The 18,353-nt window shown below is 39.3% G+C and overlaps 1 protein-coding gene across 2 annotated transcripts in view; it reads left to right on the plus strand.

The window, feature by feature from the left end:
* Positions 1 to 6,929: 6,929 nt before the first annotated feature.
* The window catches only part of LOC128983599 (organic cation transporter protein), a 97,101-nt gene continuing 85,677 nt past the window's right edge, over positions 6,930 to 18,353 (plus strand). Inside the window, exons 1-2 of one of the 2 annotated variants that reach the window (XM_054402945.1) lie at positions 6,930 to 7,162; positions 7,607 to 7,973. In XM_054402945.1, the coding sequence (XP_054258920.1) occupies positions 7,702 to 7,973 (272 nt within the window). In that variant the 5' untranslated portion in view covers positions 6,930 to 7,162; positions 7,607 to 7,701. The remainder of the gene's footprint in view (positions 7,163 to 7,606; positions 7,974 to 18,353) is intronic. The other variant, XM_054402946.1, reaches the window with a different exon arrangement.

Genomic DNA, 18,353 nt, shown 5'->3' on the forward strand with positions numbered 1-18,353 from the left:
CCTGTAATACTTTCTGTTTTCTTTGATCAATGGTTTTCACCTGAGTGGGGTTTCCTTTGTGTTGTATTTAGATCGTATATTAGTTTGCTAACAACCTAACAAGCATTTTTTTACAACATTTATTTATGGTTCAATACATTATTCGCAGAAGTTTTAGCAAAATAGAAAAAAAGAAAATAGCATAAATAACATTGCTGATTCGCTCAAACTTGAGACACCCTGTAACATAGTACATTTAGATGCATGTCTCATGTTCAATTTTCTTTAGGCTTCGTCCAACAAGAAGTCTTGGGGAAGCATTCGGCGCAATCTTCTATTTTCTGTGGTTTCGCTAAGATTGAGTGCCAGTGCTCCAGGAAAATTATCTAGAGAATTTAGAAATTTGAAGGTGGATTTTTCAATGAAGGCCGAGACAGACTCTATTCCAAGCTCTTCGTGTAGCCTATGTGTTTATTTCTAACAAACCAAGGAGTATTCACTGATCTAACACCTAACAAGCATAAATGCTATGATTCTTTGTTTACATCCACGTTGACATCTCGTAACCATCATAGCAACACATAAGGCTATTGCTATAAAATTATGTTATCAGCCAATTTCCCATATAGGGAAATAAGCTATTACCGTAGGTCTCATGGTAAGACTTGGACCCGGGACCGATTTACTTTTTCGTTTTAAGGTCCCCAGAGGCCAAAAACACCATCCGTTCAAATTCATATGTATACATATATATATATATATATATATATATATATATATATATATATATATATATATATATTTATTTATTTATTTATATATATGTGTTCGTTAGCACGATAACTCGAACAAAAACTATCCGATTCTGATTAAATTTTGTATAAATGTGTAAACCTACATTATTCGAACGAGTTCGCGAACCAGCATGATCAGACCATAGGAACGGGGGTTTATGGGAGGTTTTATGTGGTAAAAATGGGGTTTTCCCATTTTTGACCCTAAAAACATAACATTTTGGAATTTCTTTCCCAACCATTTTGCAGAGCTTATAAAAATAAATAATTTAGTACATTGAAGCATTGTTGTATGCCTAATAGTTACGGTGAAAATTCAAAAAAGTGTAAATTTAAAATTTCCATGTTATTCTTATGGAGAAAATGAAAACTGTTGTAGTTTACATGTTTATGGATATATGTTGATCAAATTTAACAAATTTATATATTTCATCTCATACTATTGACGTTTGGTAAAAAAAAACTGTTTACCTTCCCCGTAGCAGCAAACCTAGGCACTTGTTAAATCTAACGTTATTTAAATTGGGAATAAATACGTCTTATTTATGGAAATATTTTAGTAAATATGTAATCAGACAAGTTGAAATTCGCTTAGTCTGCAGGTTTGCTGCGGCGGGGGTATTTCAAATTGTACAGACATGATCAAAATTAAAATTTGTTTGTTTAACAACGCGAACGGTGTTTGTCGAAATGACCCTGGAAAGTTTGGATTCAATATGTTCAGCCGTTATTGATTACATAGTTAGCATAAGGTCCGATCTTAAAGAGCTTCGCTCGCTCCGCTCAATTAGATGACTCGTTTTCACATAGCATTCGTGGGGATGCTTGTTTGCTATCAGAGTCTGGCACCTCCATGGATTGTGGGGCTACTTTAAAATTCTATTAGAATTAATTTAATATCCTTGTCATAAATCAACTCTATAAACATGGAAAAGTATTCGTACTTACTTTTTGATATGGTAATTACATCTATACTTTAACAGATACAGGTTTTGTGATAAGGGTAGTTTACCATAAAGAAAGCTTCAGATCCATTGAATATTATCGTAATCGCGGTTCAGGATCGATTTCCTCATTACAAATAATTATCGTTCCATTTCTAGAAACTACGGGGTCGATTGAATTCCGCTCGAGGGAAGCTACTAACTGAGTACTAAGCCAATTCAACGGCCACGCGTGCTGATACCAAACATCAGATCTATGAGGCCAATCTACTTACAAACTACTGGAGCGATCTACTTTACTTCCTCACCCTCGGCCTTCCTTTCTAATGATGCAAGGAAACGTTTGAGGTCGGCTTGGAACGGCGGACACCGGACCGTACCTGTGCGAACAAGGGAAGCTAAGTTACGTAACTTGCTGTATGCGTACTTCCGCAGTGATTGTCAACTGTCTGGGAGTGTGTCCTTGAAATTGACCAACCGGATGTGATTCTGGACTTCCACATTTGAATATCGCCAACGCATAGACTAGACCAGATTAGACCACATGACATTTCTATATAGCGTCTTAAGCCGGGGTCATACTGGCCACTGGGTCTTAGATACCACAACTAACCAGCATAGTGCCAGATAGCATGCCCGATTGGTACCTTACTCAGTTCATGTATGAGTACTTAGTTCACGCAGTCAATCTGACAAATTTTCGTTTTATACAGTAAAAATAGTTTTGGACCTTTTTAACCCAATACAAATGGAATATACGGTCAGGCATCAAGTGCGAAGTTCCGCATAGCCCTAGGAGATGATTTACAATGTTACATACCATAATTGTGATGGAGGGACGTTCAGTAATGCCAGGGATTTTACCTATAGAAGACAGGAAAACCCGAAGGTTAGTAAGGTGAAGGCTCGTGCGTCCTAGAGATGTCGATTGCAGGTCTAGATCAAGGTGTAGATATCCTGTCCATCACGGGGTTTATCCTCTCACACAAAATTGAAATCAATTTAGAAAACTGCTTTTGAAAATGAATGAATTTAACACCCTATTTAAACCTATATTAATAATATTATTAAGGTTAAGATTAAATTGAGGCAACCCAGCAGGAACCACGCCGGGAAGCCGCGGCCTTGTCCTAGTGGTGCGGGAAGTAACAATCTCGGGTGTTCCATCTGCTTCCAACCTCTTATCTATCTGATTAATTGGTCCTGATAGTTATAACATAGATTAAAGGAGAGTATACGTATCTATCTATCTATATATTAATAGGCAAGCATGTTTCTTTAAAACCTTTTTTCTCAGCTCGTGTGCATCGTGGGGTAAATCTACGCATACCGTTAGAAAGCTATTTTCCTGTAGGTGTGCAGAATCCCTTTATAAATTTAAATAGGCTCAAAGATAAGCACAAAAAATGAGTTTAAAAATTTGAAAAAATTAACATGGATCTTATGCGTTGCCTTGCTGGTGACGAAATAACAACGAAATATAAACAGAAAATCAAAACAAATGGGAGATACTCCAATCACATGTTTTATTTACAGTGTGGGGTGAAAATAGAGAAGTGAGTAAGTTTACATTACATATTTTTGGTCGAGTTTCGACCACTGGACGACCTCTCGTCTATATATTAATAGGCAAGCATGTTTCTTTAAAACCTTTTTTCTCAGGTCGTGTGCATCGCAGAGAAAATCTACGCATACTGTTGGAAAGATATTTTCCTGTAGATGTGCAGAATGCATCTAAACATTAAAATAGGCTAACAAATAAGCACAAAAAATTAATTTGAAAACTTCAAAAAATTAACATGGAGTATATGGGTTGCCATGATGGTGACGAAATAACAACAAAATGTAAACAGAAAATCAAAACAAATGGAAGAAATTCAAATCATATGGGTTATTTACAGTGTGGGGAGAAAATAGAGAAGTCTGTACATTAATTATTTTTGGTCGAGTTTCGACCACAGGACGACCACTAGTACTTATTTAATCCATGGTTGTACACAGCTCGAGCTCCTGTACAATCATATGCTAAATACACCTACTCCGAGTGAGACAAAGACATACAATACATTCCTGATCAAACGTCTAGCATCAGGCAATATCATATCTAGTTCAAACGAATTCAGTTTTGTACACTTCAAATACTGCACCCGGAAAAAGACTTTGGCTTTAGCTTTAAGCGCTTCTATAACTTAGTCATGAGATTCCATAATGAAACCTTAGTACAATCTTAATGAGCAACGATAATTATGAGGAGAGTTGAGTAAACCGTTAAGACAGGTCAACTTTACTTGAGAGGAAAATAACAGACAAGTAACACTACCCTGAAAATCTAACTACGGAAGGTTCGCTTTCCAAAAACCAAAGGAACGTGGATTTTGCGATGGGTCGGACAATTATGTTAAATACATAGTTTAAAGTGTAAATCTACAACAGTATCCAGTAGATATTAATACTTTAGACGGTTCCTTTTAATGTTCAAAATTAAATGGTGTAAAGAAAACATAGCTGTTTGGACAGTAACACAATGTCTGTATAGGAGTCACATGTCACATTAATATTTCCTTAACCACTTTCACTCCGGGTACAGAATGGATATTTTAAAATTGTTTACTGAAGACTTAAGGCTAAAATGTCATAGGGAACTACCGTAATTCATATCAGTGACGTTTAACAATAAGTTTAAATACCGCACTCGGTTGGACAAACTACATCGATAAACTTACATACCACTTTCACGACATAGTTACTTGCAAGAGTAATGGAGGCTGTCACAAGAACGGTCATAATGACAGCAACAGTTGCTATAGTGTGACATTAAGACGACATCAGTGTATATCAAGGCTACTCTACATTCCTGCAGCTCGTCACAATATATAGATACGTAGGTTGCTGATGTTGAACATGGCTGTCAGTTGATACGTACACAACTCACGCTCCTTCCTCTGCATAAAATACTACAAGCAACAGTTGATACAGTGGGACATTAAGACGACATCAGTGTATATCAAGGCTACTCTACATTCCTGCAGCTCGTCACAATATATAGATACGTAGGTTGCTGATGTTGAACATGGCTGTCAGTTGATACGTACACAACTCACGCTCCTTCCTCTGCATAAAATACTACGAGTAATAGTTGATACAGTGCAACATTAAGACGACATCAGTGTATATCAAGGCTACTCTACATTCCTGCAGCTCGTCACAATATATAGATACGTAGGTTGCTGATGTTGAACATGGCTGTCAGATACGTACACAACTCACGCTCCTTCCTCTGCATAAAATACTACGAGCAATAGTTGATACAGTGGGACATTAAGACGACATCAGTGTATATCAAGGCTACTCTACATTCCTGCAGCTCGTCACAATATATAGATACGTAGGTTGCAGATGTTGAACATGGCTGTCAGATACGTACACAACTCACGCTCCTTCCCTTGCATAAAATACTACGAGCAACAGTTGATACAGTGGGACATTAAGACGACATCAGTGTATATCAAGGCTACTCTACATTCCTGCAGCTCGTCACAATATATAGATACGTAGGTTGCTGATGTTGAACATGGCTGTCAGATACGTACACAACGTAATATACGAATAATATACGAACATTATTTAACTTTATTTCATTTTTATGTTCTTCAATTAACGCAGTACAATCTTCATCGACGAATCTTGATACAGTTTGTCTGAACAAAAATGACAAGACTAACATAGCTGTCCCCAGTGACAAGAAATCTCAAGGAAACAGCAATTTGCTCTTGCATAGGTATACTGTACTTGCTGTCAATAATACAGTGTAGTACGGAGGTCTCTATCTTGTACACTATCCACTGTGACCCCCTGACCGCCGCGACACGCGTCGTGGGACAGGTCGTGAGTGTAGCTATTAGCGCACCGACGCTCCAGCTCGCGCATTTTCACCGTCGCGTTGCGCGCCACACAACGCGTCGTGGGACAGGTCGTGAGTGTAGCTATTAGCGCACCGACGCTCCAGCTCGCGCATTTTCACCGTCGCGTTGCGCGCCACACAACGCGTCGTGGGACAGGTCGTGAGTGTAGCTATTAGCGCACCGACGCTCCAGCTCGCGCATTTTCACCGTCGCGTTGCGCGCCACACAACGCGTCGTGGGACAGGTCGTGAGTGTAGCTATACGCGCACCGACGCTCCAGCTCGCGCATTTTCACCGTCGCGTTGCGCGCCACACAACGCGTCGTGGGACAGGTCGTGAGTGTAGCTATACGCGCACCGACGCTCCAGCTCGCGCATTTTCACCGTCGCGTTGCGCGCCACACAACGCGTCGCGGGACAAGACATAGTATTCTATTAACAAATCTTGAGAGACACGGACTGGGGGAGTTTGCACTCAGAGTGGTCCGATCATATATTGAAGATAGGTCTCAGGTGGTAAGCTGGGCTGGTGACAATTCCAGTCAGCTTCAAGTGAAGCATGGAGTCCCTCAGGGCTTGATACTAAAACCTTTCCTGTTCATTGTGGCCATGAATGACATTTATTACAATGTGTCAAATGATGTCCTGCTATATGCAGAAGACACAGCCTTGTTTGCTTGTGATTCAGATCCTGTAGTTGCTAAACTATCTGTGAGCAGAATGTTTAATACTGCCACTGATTGGTTTTCGGGTAATAGACTTACTCTTAACCAAGGGAAAATTCAGGAAATCCTGTTCAGTCTTGGTAGGAATGTGGATAAGCAAGAGGCAGTAACATTTTTGGGTTTCATCCTTGACTCTGAGCTTGGGTGGAGTAACCACATTGAAGCACTGTGCGCTAAGTTAAATAGAGTAACGTGTCTGCTCTGTAAGCTCTCATATGAGATGCCCCCCCCCCCCCAAATAATCCAACGAATTTATTGTTATTTTTGCTACAATACTAATAAGTACGGTACAACACATATTTTGTTGAATCAAATATATTTGTTGGAAGGTGCATCTTTGGTTTTCTTGAACAAAATAAAACCCATGACAATATCTTCTCTCTACTTATCTGGCTCAAACCGTACTGACGTTTACGTTGAGGAATTGTGTTTGCTTTAACCAGCTGATTCAAATATAGAATTTTCAAGTATGTATTTATAAATGTTTCCAGCCAAACAAACAAAATGAACATGCTCATTTTTTATTGACAGGGTGCACTAACATGTAAGTGATTCGGAGTACGCAAAGTGTTAAAATTACAATTTATTTGCTGGGACTCAACATGAAGAATGCAGCAAAGAAATATAAAATATAGTTTGCTAGTTCATCTGCGTCACACTTTTAAAACGCCATGTATTGGTTAAGGCAAGATGTTTCTTGAAGATGAAATGAAGGTATGCGACAGTTGGTTACTACCATCTACCGATAAGTGATCGTACCAGTTTATTCTCGGGTCTGGCAGTTTAGCCCACATTTTCATCAACTCGCTGGGGCTCACGGTAAGTTTAAATAAACATAGGTAAAAGTAAAGTAGATACATTTCATTAATAGTATTCTTTAAATAGTCATATTTAAGACAATCTCATTTTGCAATAATAATTTTAAAAATACAGTAAAAAAATAAATGACAGTTCTCAGTTCAAAGCTTGCAGCCATAAAGTAAACCTCTTAAAAAAACTCATACGGCAAATCAGCGCTTTAAATCTAAGACAAGTTGAGCGTTAGGCACCACCAGTTTAAAATAACGTAATATATTTTAAAACATTTAAAATAATTTATTGTTTTGAAATAATGTCTTATTTAATTACATTTTTTCCGGTAAAGCTATTTGTTTTTTATCTGTATGCTTCACTAATTAATCCACACAGAAGGTCAAGAAATACGAAACAGATTTGATTACTTCCTGCAATATTGGTGTATTACGTAAGTGTGTGTTGTGGTAGGTGTTGCGAGAAGGGCACCGACACCCCCTCCGCTACTTGACTGTCGCGGCCGCGGCGGCGGCAGTGCGTTACCGGTCGTCTACCGCACCAGCGACATGTCGGCCAACGAGGGCTACCTACCAGACACTCTGCGGCGTCAACAACTCCCGCTCAGCGACAAACTACCTACCAAGCCAGAGATGGACTTTGACGACATCCTCCCCCACATCGGAGAGTTCGGGTTGTACCAGAAGCTCTTGTTCCTAATGATGATACCGTTCGCGTTCATGGTGTCGTTTGTTTACTTCTCCCAGATCTTCATCACACTGGTACCCGAGGGCCACTGGTGCAGAGTCCCCGAGCTCGAGCACTTACCTCTGGATCAGCAGTGAGTCTTGTAGTATTATTGTAGGTCAGGACCTGGGTAGGCCTAAGAGGGAATATTGCTAATTTCCCAACGAGCTAGGGACTGTAAGACTCGTGATAAGACACTGGACACTGGACACAGGACAGATTAACTTTTTCGTTTTAAGGTCCCCAAAGGCCAAAAACATCATGCTTACCTTTAAACGTGCATGCAGTTAATATCTTTTGTAGCGAATTTCCCATATAGGGAATAAGCTATTACCGTAGGTCTCATGGTAAGACCTGGAACAGGGACCGATTTACTTATTTGTTTTGATGTCCCCATAGGCCAAAAACACCATCCATTCAAATTCATATATGTTTATATATTTATATCTTACTAATATGGTAGGCCTACTAATATGGTATACTAGCTGTTGTACCCGTGCTTTGCAACGGGAAGAGGACACGAAATAGAAACATTTTAATCTTTACATCTGTTGCATATAATAGTTACACATCCGCCAACGCTTTTAGAAACAAAATTAAACTTTTATGGCCTTAATAGAAAATGTTTAAGTTATGACTTTTAAATCTGGTACGTAGTGAATACCACCATTTTGGTTTGGATTAATTTTAAATCTTGTGTAGGCTGATATGAGAAAAACTGACCAAATCTTCGAATAAAACTTTCACATACGATTTACCTTCATCTCCCTTAGTTACATATCTTTTTATTTATAATTGACATTTTAAATTTCAATTTTGAAGTTGCAAAAATACTAATTATTAAATTTAAATGGATTTTTTTTAATTTCACTTTTCTTCATATTAAATAACAAATCCTTCCATCTTCAGTTTCTTCACTCACAATAAATCATTAGCAAAACTAAGTCAGCTGTTATAAGCATTAAAAATATTGTTGTGCCTTATCAATACAGTCTTTTGAAATATTAAAGAAACTATATCTATACTATAAAAATTCTAAACAAAATAATTTAGCATTAAAGACAGCAGACAAAACTAATATGATTATCAGAGCGTCGAGGACTAAAAATGCATGTAATGGCAAATGCAGTACATATATGTTTCATTGCATCTCTGATTCTACTCTACAAAAATATCAAGAAACAACTTAATATACAAACCAGTTCTTTTAATCGGTTCCTTCGTCCATTGCCTTTAAATTTCCACACTTACCATTAAATAAACATAGTAACAGATATTTCATTGATTTTAGAAACAAAAGAACACTGTGTACTGCTTAGTTTTATGATATTTTCCTTGGTTTAATTTAATCAGTGGTGTGGCAAAACACAAATAATAAATTTATCAAATAAAGTAAATGTGAACTGAAAGCTATGTTATGATAAAGTAAGAGTATTTTGTATTATCATTTGATAATTAAATATAGTTAAACATATACAACAGATTTTAGAATGCAAAAATTAATGACGTTCAATTTAGTTATTGATGATATTCTTTAGTTTTTTAAGCATTAGTTACGCAAAACACAATAACTAAATATAAACCTAAGTATACATATAAAAAACAATGTGATGTGCAAGTTATGTTAAGTTAATCCAACACATGTTAAACAGTTCGAATTTACTTAAGGTAGCCTCCAAATTCATACAAAACATATATACATAATTTTTAAACTGTTTCCATAAAACATATCAATAACATCATTTTCATAACCGAGACGCTTTAAAAAATCCAAAGCAGAGCCGGAGTTTTTACAGCAACGGTTATAGAATCTTTTTTTTCTATAATCATTGACAGTTTTGGAATAAATAATCCATGATAAAACGCTAGATTAAAATAAACCTACCTCATAGTTATGGAAAATATTATATATCAGCTGTCTGAAATTGTGAAATATGCAATTTAGCAGTTCTTATTGTTTACATTGAAATGTCAAAGCAAATGTAAACAAACATTATTTAGTGTTCTAATCGCATCCATGGAGACCAATCAATATTTACTTTTAAAATCCTCACCTAAGAACTTTTAAAGCCAAAGGGGCAAAGCCTACGGTCAGTATCGAAATGTGAATAGTCCTATAATGGTCCTTGGTATGTTAGCTATATTTTTGTAAAATTTAAGCCCAGTTGGTTAAGTAGTTTTTGCATCTATTAGTAACACACATACAGACAGACACAATTATATTTTTATATAATAGTATAGATATATGTGTCCGTTAGCACGATAACTCGAACAAAAACTAGGCTATCCGATTTTGATTAAATTTGGTATAAACGTGTAAACCTACATTTATTCGAACGAATTTGCAAACCAGCATGATCGGACCATGGGAACGGGGGTTTATAGGGGGGGGGGTTTATGGGGTAAAAATGGGTTTTCCCCATTTTTGACCCTAAAACTTAAAATTTAGGATTTTTTTCCAACCATTTTGTAGAGCTTAAAAAATAAATAATTTAGTCGATTGAAGCATTGTTGTATGCCTAAGGGTTAGTAAGAAAATTAAAAAAGGGCAATTTTAAAATTCCCATGTTATTCTTATGGAGAAAATGAAAATTGTTGTAGTTTATTTGTTTATGGATATATTTTGATCAAATTTGGCAAATTTATTTATTTCATCCTTTACTATTGACGTTTGGTAAAATAAAAACTGTTTACCTTCCCCGTAGCAGCAAACCTAAGCACTCGTTTAATCTAATGTTACCTAAATTGGGAATAAGTATGTCTTATTTATGGAAATATTTTAGTAAATATGTAATCAGACAAGTTGAAATTCGCGTAGTATGCAGGTTTGCTGCGGCGGGGGTATTAAACATTTACCTAAAACACACTTTATTACCTTCCCCGTAGCAGCAAACCTAAGTAGATAATCATTAAACTAATGATATTTAAATAGGGAACACATATGACACTTTTAAAGGAGATATTTTAGTAAAAATCCAAGCAAATAGAAAAATTCGCTTAAAGTCTGCAAGTTTGCTGCGGCCGGTGGAGGTACCTATTGTAAACCTACCTATTTTACACCGCGTCACTGTTTGGAGATACTAATTACTTTTATAAAGCCTTGGGTAGGTACCTAATAATTACGATACAAAGTACAAACATTTATATAGGTATATAACATAAAGTTTGGCATAAAAGAATGTTTGTACTTTCACGGTACTTAATTACAACACAATAGATCAATAATTTATACCCTACAAATACTACAACAAGAATTGTTTTAAAAGAAGTAAGGTTTGGGCCAGTTAATTTAATTTCGTTAACAAGATATATTAATTAAATATATTAATTATTGAGAACGTCTTTTAGCGAATTTCCTATATAGCGAATAAACTATAACCGTAGGTCTCATGGTAGACCTAGACTCGGGTCTTCTTTACTTTTTATTAGTTCTAATGTCCCCAGAGCCGAATTCGATTTCGATGAATTTTAGTACAAAACTTGAATTGTAAAAAAATAATACCGACGTTTATTCAAACTAGTTAACAAACCAGAATGATCGGACTATGGGAACAGGGTTTTTGGGAAATTTATGGGATTAAAATTGGTTTTCATCTTTAACCCTCCAAACATAAAAAAAAATCAATTTCTTGTATCTACCATTACGACTCTGACTCAACGTTGCAAAACAATGGGTTATTGTTTGTACGCCAATCGTCAGTTTACTGAATAAGGAGCAACCATACATCTGTTATCTATAGAAGTTGTCGTTAAGAGATTAACTAGTTTATTCCAAATCAACAAAACCAAATGATATTCAGCTATTTTTGTTATTAAATAATGATCTATATGTTACTAATATTATAAACTAGCTGCTGTACCCGTGCTTTGCAACAGAGAGGACACTGAAGATAAAATATTGAAGTTTAATTTCATTGGACCTCTTAGTTTGAAAAAAAATATCTTTCTTTCAAGCTAGGTTAATTATGAGGCTTCCTAGTAAATATTATATGAGACGCTGATGCTTGTATGAAAATACTGTAACATACAATTTAATTTTCAAATATTAGGCCTACGCGTACTTAAAATTTTACTTAGTTGAAACAACTCACATACTAAAAGATGACAGGTAAAAAAGAATTGCACAACATACTGTAGTGTATTAAAGCAAAAAACAATATACAGGGTGTCCCGTACGTAAACAGCAAAACTCCGGGAAATGGTTCTATGGGTCAAAATTAAGAGAAAATCAAGACTAACATTTTTTTCCAAAATCGCTTCGTTAACAAGATATCCGCCATTTTGTATTTTATACATAAACATTTTTATTTTTGGATTTTCAACTAATCTTTATAAAACTTAGTACCTATATAGGTTAAGGTAGAAGAGCTTCATGTCAGTAAAAAAATCATCTCGATTCAACTTAAAATTTCAAAATGGCGGACATTTTAATTTTTTAAACTTAAATTACTCAATTAGGCTAACTTATGAAAACATTTCTAGAACACTTTTATTTAGCATTTTTATTCCCTATAAAACGATACCAAGTTCAAGAAGATCGAATAAGAAATGGCTGAAATATTGCGATTTTTAGTTGTAAAATGGGGTAGGGTAGAATAAGGCAGAAGCTAGTCAGATCCTTAACTCAGTGTGTTTTCATTAATCTACACGCCAACATTAGAGTAAAGGAATATACTTACAAATATTTAATAGATTTTAGAAGCAAAAGTGAATTGCGTAGCCTACAGCTTAGTTTTGTGATATTCTTCATAGTAAAATTAAAGCAGTGTTGTAGAAAAACACAACAACACATTTTCTTTAAATAAATATGAAAAAAGCTACGGTAATGTGAAGTGCAAGTTATGTGAAATTAAATACCTATTTTACCATCACGACACTAAATCGAAACCACTCATGAAATACAGTTCAAAAAGGCTTTAGATTTTACAAGAAAATAAGAAAATATAATGTGACGTTCTCTCTCTCAAGTGAGGTCTGGGATAGCTCAGTGCTTGCTGGGTATCTGTTCCAGGGGTCGAAACAACGGGAAGCAAAGGAATGGCTCAGATTCGTGGCACACCAATTTTCAAACAGCCTATGTCATCACAGCCACAAAGGAAAGGTTGTGGATAGGGAACTGGTAGGATGTCTGAATTAGTGCTAAACTTCCAACTAACAGGATCTATGATTATGCTAAGATTACTCTAGCAGGAGCGGGTTAAGTGCTAAGATTTCTCTAGCAGGAACGGGTCGTGTGCTAAGATTGCTCTAGCAGGAAAGGGTCGTGTGCTAAGATTGCTCTAGCGGGAACGGGTCGTGTGCTAAGATTGCTCTAGCAGGAACGGGTCGTGTGCTAAGATTGCTCTAGCAGGAACGGGTCGTGTGCTAAGATTGCTCTAGCAGGAACAGGTCGTGTGCTAAGATTGCTCTAGCAGGAGCGGGTCGTGTGCTAAGATTGCTCTAGCAGGAACGGGTCGTGTGCTAAGATTGCTCTAGCAGGATCAGGTCGTGTGCTAAGATTGCTCTAGCAGGAACGGGTCGTGTGCTAAGATTGCTCTAGCAGGAACAGGTCGTGTGCTAAGATTGCTCTAGCAGGAACGGGTCGTGTGCTAAGATTGCTCTAGCAGGATCGGGTTGTGTGCTAAGATTGCTCTAGCAGGAATGGGTCGTGTGCTAAGATTGCTCTAGCAGGAGCGGGTCGTGTGCTTACCTTACAATCGAAGTGTACTGGTCAGCTGCCCGGGAGCGAATGAGAATGATGTCCCGAGCAGCCCTCCTTTTATGCGAAAACCTGGTCAGCCTGGTGGGGGTAGTCCGCGCATGCGCAGTAGTCCTGAAATGGTTAGTCATGTCTTGGACTTTTAGGGGTGAGGATCGGACAATCTATTTGCATTGGAAATTGATTTTTGGGAACATTTTGAGGTTATGTTTGGCTGAACAGGATTGAACAGGAATGGAAACTGCTGAATAGTATCGGTGGTATCAGGGGGCGACGCAGGGCGATAGAAGGTGACGTAGGATTGGAGAAGGAGACGTGTGGGTCGGGGGAGGTCGAGGGATGTAGCGGAAGGAGACGCTGGGTCGGGGAAGGCGACGTGAGGCTGCGGAAGGAGACGTGGCGTGTTGGAAGGAGACGTGTGGTAAGGGGAAGGTCGGAGGATGTAGCGGAAGGAGACGCTGGGTCGGGGAAGGCGACGTGAGGCTGCGGAAGGAGACGTGGCGTGTTGGAAGGAGACGTGGGGTAAGGGGAAGGTCGGAGGATGTAGCGGAAGGAGACGCTGGGTCGGGGAAGGCGACGTGAGGCTGCGGAAGGAGACGTGGCGTGTTGGAAGGAGACGTGTGGTAAGGGGAAGGTCGGAGGATGTAGCGGAAGGAGACGCTGGGTCGGGGAAGGCGACGTGAGGCTGCGGAAGGAGACGTGGCGTGTTGGAAGGAGACGTGTGGTAAGGGGAAGGTCGGAGGATGTAGCGGAAGGAGACGCTGGGTCTGGGAAGGTGACGTGAGGCTGCGGAAGGAGACGTAAGGTTAGGGGAAGGTCGGGTAAGGGTCTGGAAGACGACGTGGGATAGTGGAAGGCGACGCAAGGTAAGGGGAAGGTCGGGTAAGGGTCTGGAAGACGACGGGGAATAGCGGAAGGTGACGTAAGGAAGCGGAAGGCGACAAGGGGACTGAGGGAGTCAAGGGGACTGAGGGACAATTTAATATAACAAAATGGGGAAAACAGACATTTGTAATTCGGGCACGTTACAGTCCCCCTCTTTCTTCGGGAGAAAAAAAAAAGAAAAGGGAAAAAGAAAAAAAAGCGGATTTTTGTCAACGAACACAAGGTTTACTTTATTTAACAATATGAAAACAACATAAAATTTATTTTCCAACAAAACAAAATAATACTGTTTCAAAATTAAACTAAAAACTTCTTTTGTACTTAACTATTCTAAATAAAAATCAGTCTTTTTCTTTTTTTTTTCAAAACCTCTTGTTAACAATGGTAACAAAACTCATTTTTCTAAATCAACACATGAATATTCAAACTTTTTTTTTTTTACAGAGAAATATAAAATAAAATATCACGAATCTATCACAGAAAAATATAAAAACAAACTTAAATCTACCATAGTTACTTCTATTCATTTTTCCTCATCTTCGCCAGAGTGGCAATGTCCAGGCCAGGATAGTAGGAATCGAAATTTTCAATTTTTCTTTTGTTTAGTCTGACATAGGTCCCGTCCGGAAGAAAGACTCTTTTTCTCTTCGTGTTTGCTCCTCTTCTTTTGTGTGCCGGTCGTTGTAGCGTGAGTTGGGGATCTTCCACTGGTGTAGTCGCAGAGTGTTTGGTCGTGGCTTCGACTTCCATCGGTTTTTCGTTGGTGACCAAAGTGCTCCCAAATGACTGAGGTACTTCTGTATCTTCTTTCTTCACAGGGCTCAACTTCATTTTCGCCAGACTATCAATGACGGTATTTTGCTTAGGGGAATGTGGGAATGGACTGACTACCGTTTCCCCGGAGTCTATGAACTCTCTTAATTCTTCTAATAACGGGTCAGCCAAATGTACGAATACTTGTGAAGCATATGGTTGGATTCCAATTTCTTTCAGATATGTAGCGACAGTATCGGAAATAAAGGTTAGCATGGCGCCGGTGTCAAGTAGCGCAGAAAACTGTTGGCCATAGATATTTACATCAACATAAATTCTTTGATCAAGGGTTTTCTTGGTCTGTACGAAGTTCAAGTGGAAGTTGGCGATAATGTCCAACCATTCTAACCAACCTTGAGAAGATTCTTTCTTCACTGGCTCTGACGACTTCTCTCCCCCAGAGCCATGGTGGCGTTTCCCGAACGGCAAGGGCAGGTGGTGGTTAACTGTCCCTCTCGCTTGCAATGGAAGCATCTGATTTTACGAGGCTTAGGGCATTCTCGAAACATGTGTCCACTACTGTCACAGTTCCAACACACGAATGCATTTTGTGGTCTATTAATAGCTCCAATCTGGTGTTGGTTCGGTGGTCTAACGTAGCTGCGTTCATTGGGAGCAAGCTGATTATCTTGGGGGACAGGTGTAGCTCTGTTGGTGAAGTTTCTTACTGGGTCTCTTGGATTCGGACGGATTTCTTTTCGATGAAAAGATGGCAGGTTCTCAGGCTTAGACCACTTAGGAGACAATTCTTCAAGATATACACGATCATTCCAATCAACTTTACGTCTTTCTCTGGATTGGTAAGCTGTTTCTGGATTCAGAGCCTGGGCTGGGGACGGGGGTGGGCGATAGGTCGTTTTGTCTCTTAGAACTGACTCGTATTCTTCAGCTTTTCTCAATAGGTCCGAGAGACCAGCAATTTCGTGTCTTCGAATGTATAGTTTGTAGTTGGGCTTCAGGTTGTTATAAATTCGGTCCAGGCGAGTTGCGTTGTTGAATCCTCCTCTTCGTCGGATTAGCGTAGAGATAGCAACTACAAATTCTCGACAGGTCTCTCGTTCGCCTTGGGTTCTTTCTTGGATTTCCTTGTCAAGGTTGCGGTAGTACCCAAGTGGTAGAAACTGCTGTTCAAAATCCTGGCAAAAATCTTCAAAAGTTCTCCACAAATCCCTATTGTTCCTCCACCATAACAAAGCTTGGCCTTTAAAAATTTCGGGCAATGAGCGTAGAATACGATTGGGGGGAATATCATAGGACTCGATGAGTTCATTCAATCTTTCCAAGAATGACACAGAATCATTTCTTCCATCGAACTTTAAATTCCATTTGCGGACTAGATTGCAGATTCCTGGTGTACTTAAATCAACTTCGTTGCTTTGACCCTGTTGACGTAGGTGATAATCGGGTGGAGAATTCCGTTCAGCGGGGACTTCTCTTCGTTGGTACAGGTCATGGTGACGTTCGAGATGTCGGCCTCCTGTAGGTTCGTAGTCTCGAAGTTTTGGTTGGGAGGAAATAATAGATTGGTGACTTTGGCCATAATCTTGCATCGGATGTTTGTCGATTCCCTTCGAGGGAGGAGGGATCAATTCAGTTTTACTCATATCGGCTCTCATGAGTTCAATTAGTTTGTGTCTGAGGGTATTATTACTACCCTGGGGAGATAATCCAACAATCTCTTTCAGGTTGTCTACTAGTATCCTATAGTCATCATCTCTGTTTGAGGATATGCGAGATTGGGATGGAACTTTGGGAATAGTTCCAAGAAGGTTCGTGCTATAGGAAGGCCCTGAAGCGGTTGCTTCGATGTCTTTATAGTTTTCCCAGTCTTCCTCAGGAGTATCAACGGGGTTTCTTAAGTTGTCAACAAGCCTTTTTCTCAGTTCTTTTACGTTTCCTGAGTTGTCTATACCTCTAAGCAGGCACTCATCTTGTAGTTGTATTTTGTTAAGTGTGTAGATCCAACCAACACGTTCATCCTGATGTGGTGCCTTCTGCTGGAAGGTCGTGGTGCTAGATGACATGATGGGTAGATTAAGAAGTGCCGAAGTGGTTGTGGTGGTTGTAGTAGTAGTCGTAACTGTCGTAACATGTGGTGCAGGCAATGGCGGAAAATCCTTTTGAGGCAGAAATTCACCTGTGGTCGCTTGGTTTTCTTCGATCATCTTCGTTCGATGTTACGAGGAAGTCGATGCTGATGCTGTATCAGTCCCTGTTCGGGCGCCAAAATTTGTGACGTTCTCTCTCTCAAGTGAGGTCTGGGATAGCTCAGTGCTTGCTGGGTATCTGTTCCAGGGGTCGAAACAACGGGAAGCAAAGGAATGGCTCAGATTCGTGGCACACCAATTTTCAAACAGCCTATGTCATCACAGCCACAAAGGAAAGGTTGTGGATAGGGAACTGGTAGGATGTCTGAATTAGTGCTAAACTTCCAACTAACAGGATCTATGATTATGCTAAGATTACTCTAGCAGGAGCGGGTTAAGTGCTAAGATTTCTCTAGCAGGAACGGGTCGTGTGCTAAGATTGCTCTAGCAGGAAAGGGTCGTGTGCTAAGATTGCTCTAGCGGGAACGGGTCGTGTGCTAAGATTGCTCTAGCAGGAACGGGTCGTGTGCTAAGATTGCTCTAGCAGGAACGGGTCGTGTGCTAAGATTGCTCTAGCAGGAACAGGTCGTGTGCTAAGATTGCTCTAGCAGGAGCGGGTCGTGTGCTAAGATTGCTCTAGCAGGAACGGGTCGTGTGCTAAGATTGCTCTAGCAGGATCAGGTCGTGTGCTAAGATTGCTCTAGCAGGAACGGGTCGTGTGCTAAGATTGCTCTAGCAGGAACAGGTCGTGTGCTAAGATTGCTCTAGCAGGAACGGGTCGTGTGCTAAGATTGCTCTAGCAGGATCGGGTTGTGTGCTAAGATTGCTCTAGCAGGAATGGGTCGTGTGCTAAGATTGCTCTAGCAGGAGCGGGTCGTGTGCTTACCTTACAATCGAAGTGTACTGGTCAGCTGCCCGGGAGCGAATGAGAATGATGTCCCGAGCAGCCCTCCTTTTATGCGAAAACCTGGTCAGCCTGGTGGGGGTAGTC

The sequence above is a fragment of the Macrosteles quadrilineatus genome, unplaced genomic scaffold, assembly GCF_028750875.1.
Source record: "Macrosteles quadrilineatus isolate MER2022 unplaced genomic scaffold, UCM_ALF_1.0 Scaffold_1__1_contigs__length_201487025, whole genome shotgun sequence".
NCBI classification, from domain to species: domain Eukaryota; kingdom Metazoa; phylum Arthropoda; class Insecta; order Hemiptera; family Cicadellidae; genus Macrosteles; species Macrosteles quadrilineatus.